At 57.7% G+C, this 6,419-nt stretch overlaps 4 protein-coding genes across 4 annotated transcripts in view; 2 read left to right on the top strand and 2 right to left on the bottom strand.

Moving 5' to 3' along the window:
- Positions 1-77: 77 nt before the first annotated feature.
- On the bottom strand, positions 78-782 carry VDAG_04132 (uncharacterized protein; the record flags this gene model as incomplete). The annotated part of the gene is made up of 1 exon (XM_009650579.1): positions 78-782. One exon carries the CDS (start codon positions 780-782, stop codon positions 78-80), a length of 705 nt encoding a protein of 234 aa, XP_009648874.1.
- Positions 783-1,477: 695 nt separating this feature from the next.
- Positions 1,478-3,509, top strand: VDAG_04131 (peptidyl-prolyl cis-trans isomerase cyp15; the record flags this gene model as incomplete). Its single annotated transcript, XM_009650578.1, has 3 exons — positions 1,478-1,541; positions 1,625-3,285; positions 3,372-3,509. The coding sequence occupies 3 exons, from the start codon at positions 1,478-1,480 to the stop codon at positions 3,507-3,509; spliced, it is 1,863 nt and encodes a 620-aa protein (XP_009648873.1).
- An 86-nt stretch (positions 3,510-3,595) lies between these two features.
- Positions 3,596-4,014, bottom strand: VDAG_04130 (uncharacterized protein; the record flags this gene model as incomplete). Its single annotated transcript, XM_009650577.1, has 1 exon — positions 3,596-4,014. The coding sequence occupies one exon, from the start codon at positions 4,012-4,014 to the stop codon at positions 3,868-3,870; it is 147 nt and encodes a 48-aa protein (XP_009648872.1). The 3' UTR covers positions 3,596-3,867.
- A 1,175-nt stretch (positions 4,015-5,189) lies between these two features.
- The window catches only part of VDAG_04129 (uncharacterized protein), a gene marked incomplete at both ends in the record, with an annotated part of 1,921 nt that continues 691 nt past the window's right edge, over positions 5,190-6,419 (top strand). Inside the window, 2 exons of the mRNA XM_009650576.1 lie at positions 5,190-5,441; positions 5,505-6,406. Of these exons, the coding sequence (XP_009648871.1) occupies positions 5,190-5,441; positions 5,505-6,406 (1,154 nt within the window). The remainder of the gene's footprint in view (positions 5,442-5,504; positions 6,407-6,419) is intronic.

Below are 6,419 nucleotides of genomic sequence, written 5' to 3'. Positions count from 1 at the left end.
AAAGTCAGGCCTCATCATAGAGCACATCAAAGCATCCCGTGACCAGCTCATGCCGCCACACCACCGTGCTATGCATCTCACTGCACCTTCTTCAGCGGCTTGTGAGCTTCCCTCTCGATGCCGCCAAGCCCGTTGACACGTCCGTACAGCCACTTGAGCAGCACGGTGCTCGCCGTCATGAGCGACGCGGCGCCCGTGAACAAGGCCACGCGCTGCGGCGTATCGAGAATGGCAAAGATGGGATAGGGATACCAGCCGTTGTGGCTGAAGCACAACTCGACCCAGCCCCAGTACAGGAACGCGATGCCCATGCTGATGGCCATGGCGGCGTAGGCGCGGATGGTCCACGGCGGGCTCAGCAGCAGCAGGTCGAGCGTCAGCACGACGGCCGGCACGAGGTGGAAGCCCACGTCCGTCACCCAGTACAGCTCCATCTCGGGCGGGTAGAGCAGCGCCGTGTCAATGGCGCGGATGCCCCAGTACAGCAGGCTGATGAGGACCTCGAGCGGCGCCGACGTCACCGACATGGCGTTCTTCAGCGCGAAGAGCGGGCGGTGGAGCGTCAGGTCGGCGGCGACGCCCAGGGCGAACGTGACAAAGGCCATGGCGAGGCCAATGTTGGTGAGGTGCTGGTAGTAGCCGCCATACCCCTTGACCATGGGGTGATCCCACCGGTCGAGCCAGCGGAAGGAGAGCGTGAAGGAGACGAGGCCGGCCGTGTGCAGGAGGAGAGAGAAGAGGCGCGAGGGCGACTCGAGCCGCTGGAGAGGGTGACGGGCCATGGCTGTGTCGAGAGGTTCGAGGATTGCGTGTGGGCGATCAGACGGGTTATTGTTTTCGTATTTTTCTTTTGAGCTATGAAGGAGGTTGTTGGGTCATAACAAATAGACAGTTGAGGGGGTTTAGTGATGATATCAAGACAGTTCACTGTCAACGTCACTGGTGCCCACGTATGGGTCGTCCGGGACCTTGAAGAAGCCGAGCGCCCGATGCCGAAGAGAGCCACGCCACTGCCTGGTAGACGTCTCGCAGTCGTAGTCGACTCATCTTGGCGTTCTCAGAAGTAGTTCGATGTTGATCCAAATTCGACATGTTGCATTGCATGTCCTCGAAACTTTTAGTTGTGTCTTCCCACTTGAGGCACAAATGCAGTACCCCTTGTCCCACCCCCGTAATAAGGGATGCCACCTGTAGCAGCCGCCCACGAGCGCACTAATACTGAACGCTGGGCACCTCGTTGTAGGGAGCTGGCAACGCCTGGAGCAGCCGCATGCCGCATGCCGCACTCATCTGCAGCCGCTAGCCGGGTCAATCGCATCCTGTGATTGGCCTGATCAGGCTCGAAAGCATTCCGCCTGAGAGCTTGTTCATCCATCTTCAACTTCGTTGCAAACCTCCAGGTCGATCACCCCCCCTCTACAGAAAGCTATCGTATTGCGTCGCATGAGGCTCCGTGACAAGGCTCGAACCACCCAACATGACAGACGACGACAAGACGGCCAAGCGGAGCCATTCCGAATTTACTGAACAAGATGGCTCAGGTGAGCTTCCCTGCCTTGCGCTGCCTACTACTCAAACCTTTGTGTGCACCATCCTCGACATGCTGACTCCCCCCCCCTCGCAGATAGCTCTTCCGACGACGACATGGGCCCTCAGCTCCCAAGCGAAGCCCCGAAGAAGAAGCGCCGCGTCCTGCCCTACGAGAAGCTCTACATCGCCGCCCTGCCCAAGTCACCTCGCTACTCCAAGTCGTTAATGCACAAGGAGCAGCTCGCCTTCGTCACCGTCACACCCCTAACCGACTTTATAATCACCTCCTCCACCGACGGCGTCGTCAAGTTCTGGAAGAAAATGGCCGAAGGCATCGAGTTTGTCAAGGAATTCAAGGCCCATCAGGGCGAGATCAAATCGGTTTCGGTCAGCCAGGACGGCAGGAGCTTTGCGACGGCTGGCGTCGACGACACGCTGAAGATCTTTGACATTACGACCTTTGACCTGCTCGCCATGATCAACCTCGCCTTCACCCCTCGGTGCGTCTGCTGGGTACACAACAGGGGCGCCTCGGTGCCGCTGCTCGCCGTGTCGGAAGACGCCAGACCTCTGGTTCACATCTTCGACGGCAGAGGCGAGAAGCAGGAGCCGACACGGACCATCAAGTCTCTCCACCGAAGCCCTGTCAGGATCATGGCGTTCAACAGCCGCTATGATTGCGTCGTGTCGGTAGATGACAAGGGCCTTGTCGAGTATTGGCGGCCGAGCGGCGACTATGAGAAGCCCGACAATGTATTCGAGTACAAGGCTTCGACGAATCTCTTCGAATTCAAAAAGGCCAAGACCGTACCTACGTCTCTGAGCATCTCGCCGGACGGCCAGCAGTTTGCTGTCTTCTCGCAGCCCGACAGGAAGATACGCGTCTTCGACTTTGCCTCGGGCAAGCTGCACAGGACATATGACGAGTCCCTCCAGGTCATCGAAGAGATGCAGCAGGCCGGAAATGCCCTGTCCAAACTGGACGCCGTCGAGTACGGCCGCAGGTTCGCGCTGGAGCGCGAAATCGATTCTCCGGCCTACAGCGACAAGGCCAATGTCGTCTTTGACGAATCTGGAAACTTCATCATATACGGGTCCATCTTCGGCATCAAGGTCCTCAACACGTTCACGAACAAGGTGGTCAAGGTGTTTGGCAAGGACGAAAACTTCAGGGCAGTCAACCTGGCGATTTACCAGGGCCAACCGCAGAAAAAGGGAATCACCACAGTCGAGATGGGCGCCTCGAGCAATCCCTTGCTGCAGGAGTCGGAATCGAGAGATCCCATTCTGTTCGCGACGGGCGTGGGCAAGGTCCGGTTCTACATGTTCACAAACGAAAGCGAGGTCTCAAAGTCGGTCAGGGACGTTCAAAACGAGAAGCCGACAATGCTCGGCAAGCAGAAGGCGGCGGAAGCCAAGACCGCCGAGACAGGCACCGCTGCCGTGCTGCACACGACGTATGGCGACATCAGCATTCGTCTCTTCCCCGATGCCGCACCCAAGGCTGTCGAGAATTTCGTCACACACTCGAAGCGAGGCTACTACAATGGCACGATTTTCCACCGCGTCATCAAAAAGTTTATGATCCAGTGCGGCGACCCCATGGGCGACGGCACAGGGGGCGAGAGTATCTGGGGCAAGGAGTTTGCGGACGAATTCAGCAGCTTGAAGCACGACAAGCCGTACACCGTCAGCATGGCCAATGCCGGGCCCAACACGAACGGCAGCCAGTTCTTCATCACGACGGAGAAGACTGTACGTACAGAGTCGGTCAGAGCGGGGCACCCCGCCCTCCTCTGCGCACCCTTCTTCCTTTTGTTACATCTGCTGACGAGAAACAGCCCTGGCTCGACGGCAAGCACACCATCTTTGGGCGTGCGACGCGAGGTCTCGACGTCATACATAAAATCGAGAACGCCCGCGCGTACAAGGACAAGCCAGAGGAGGACATCAAGATATTGAATATTGACATTGCCTAGTCTGCCTATGTCGGAGTCCGTCCGACTCTCGGAGACGTTGAGCAGAATCAAACATCTCCGGAGATACCCCTTGCACCAACGCAGACCCCTGCACGAACTGTTGACGTGATGGAACAAGATGCACGTGGTGGCACCGACAACCGAACGGTCGGCGGCGTTGATGAATGCGGCGTGCTCGTGAACGGCTAACAAATCACAACTCGTCGATCGAAACAGACCCGTTGTGCACACGTGGGAGACGAGGGCGCAGATCGAATCCTCTTATACGCACTTCAGAACACTTGATCCGCTGCGCAGGGTCGCGGAGCTAGAATACCGGTGACTAGCATGACATGTTGAGATGACGAGCTTACTACTTTCAGTCTATTTGACACTTCTCACGAACTGGGCCTGGGCGAACAGCAACGTTGGGCATTTTGCTTTGCATCTCACACTCCCCCGCTGCACTGCAAGTAGGAATGTAGTCAAGCATCAGGGATGCCGATGACGGCGGGCCGGACGCCATACATCATGGGCGCGCCGCCACCAAGCCACATCCCACCCCGCCAAGTCGCGGCCCCGCGAAAGTCGAGCCGGCCTCAACCGCTCGACGTTCCGCCTCGTCCTGGGACAGGCTGGAGATTGAACTTGGAAGGCAAGTTTCACTGCCTAAGCAGAAGCTTTGTGGATGTCGGCAGGCTGTGACTCGCTCTCTGGGAATCGCCATGGACCATCATTTCACTGCGATGCCCCTAGCTATTCAAGCGCAGTTGACTGATGGAAAGATGCTTATATCATATATGTTTTGATTTATGAAAGGCCGGGACTTAAATTGGGTCTGCTCGTCCCCGAGACCAGCGTGACAAAGTCCAGACCAGCTTGCTCTGGATGCATCAAACAGCTACCACCAGTGACATGACATGGACCAGCTTCAGACCTCGTCCTAGCACTGCAAAACGTAACGGAAATTCAAATGGCTGACGAAGCCGCAGCTCTGGTACGTCAGATCGAACATGGCGGAGACTAACTACCCCGGTGGCGCCCCCGATCTACGGCATGTCGACATCCGACTACCGACTGACGCGATATCTGCATCCCAAGTCGTGCGTCTGATCAGCCCTTTCGCAGCCAACCACACTCCCTTTCAAGCATCAATTTATCCGCTTTCCCATGGAGCTTTTTTCTGTCAATCCTACATGATGTTGGGTTCGGATTCCTGGAAGACAGACCTCCTCGGAAATGTTCGATCTGGAATGCTCCTCAGCGTGTGGCCCAAACTGCAACGTGAGTTTTTAGGGGTTTCGGTGACGATCTGCATGCCTGAATCAGTATTCTGGGCCCTGACGGCCTCGTTGTTTGGTGTTTGGTGTAGCATTCACTGACAGAGTCTCCCAAGTCGGAGAGATTGGTCCTTGCCTCCTCGGAGATGCGGCCGCAGGCGGACGTTGAAGGCCATCTTCAATGATACCATCCCGAAGGCAATGTGGTGATAGACGATGAAAAGTTCAAGATTCTCGGCATCATGGTAGGATTCTTGCTTATAAGGCTGAGACGCACGTCTTGTGCGTAATGGCTCAGCCTGGTAGAGAACTTGCAAGAGACGGCGTGCGAGGTCAAGACGGAACAAGCTTTGCCACGCGAACGACAAGACATCAACAGCCGACTGTCTTGAGAAGCTTGGTCTTCTGGGTTCTCCCAACCATGTTTACCCCCAATGAGAAGCCGCCGGCCGCGGACAAGGCCATTGCTCAAAGTGCCACCGACTCGGACAACGATGCGACAGCAACGCCCAAGTCTGAGGAGGTCTACGCCGGCAGTGGAGGCAAGGATACCATCTGGGCTGCTGGAGCATCGGGTGCGTTGTACGAGCCCATCCCCGAGTATGAGGGAAGGCACCGCTACGACCCTACCGCTGTATGGACGGAGAAGGAAGAGAAGAAGCTCGTGAGGAGGGTAAGTTGCAGGCTTGAAACCTATGCCATCTCGCACATGAGAATGTTTCTAACGACAGCACAGCTGGACTACCGCATTTGCTCCTGGGTGTGCATCATGTTCTTCGCCCTTCAACTCGACCGCGGCAACATCAGCCAGGCCCTGTCAGACAACATGCTCGACGATCTTGGCCTCACGACGAACCAGTACAACTACGGCATGACCATCTTCTACGTGACCTTTCTCAGCGCGGAGCTGCCCTCGCAGATGATCTCGAAAAAGCTCGGCCCCGACGTCTGGATCCCCATTCAGATGGTCAGCTGGTCCATTGTCGCGGCATGCCAGTCCATCCTCGTGGGTGAGAAGGGATTCTACGCGACCCGCGCGCTGCTCGGCCTCCTCGAGGGCGGCTTTATCCCCGACGCCATCCTGTACCTGACCTACTTCTACACGAGCAAGGAGCTTCCCATCCGCCTGAGCTACTTCTACACCTCGTCCTACCTCACGCAAATCATCGCAGCCTTCCTCGCCGTCGGCATCTTCCAGCTCCGCGGCGTCGGCGGCTGGGAGGGCTGGCGATGGATGTTCGCCATCGAGGGCGGTCTGACGGCCCTCATCGGCGTCTTCTCGTACCTCTACATGCCCCCGTCGCCGACGCAGACGGCCTCCTGGTTCCGCGGCCGCAAGGGCTGGTTCACCGAGCGCGAGGAGGTCGTCATGGTGAACCGCATCCTGCGCGACGACCCCAGCAAGGGCGGCATGCACAACCGCCAGGGCCTGACGCTGCCGCTCCTCTGGGCGTCCCTCACCGACGTCGACCTCTGGCCCATCTACCTCATGGGCTTCACCGTCCTCATGCCGCTGCGGCCCGTCATGGCCTACTTCACCCTGACGCTGCGCAACCTCGGCTTCACGACGCTGCAGACCAACCTGCTGACCGTGCCGGCCTTTGCCATCTTCATCTTCCAGCTCATCTTCTGGTCGCGGTCTCGGGGACGG

The sequence above is a fragment of the Verticillium dahliae genome, genomic scaffold (genome assembly GCF_000150675.1).
Source record: "Verticillium dahliae VdLs.17 supercont1.7 genomic scaffold, whole genome shotgun sequence".
Taxonomy (NCBI): Eukaryota; Fungi; Ascomycota; class Sordariomycetes; order Glomerellales; family Plectosphaerellaceae; genus Verticillium; species Verticillium dahliae.
The sequence above is the reverse complement of the archived record's forward strand: the minus strand, read 5'-3'. Positions and strand labels throughout refer to the sequence as shown.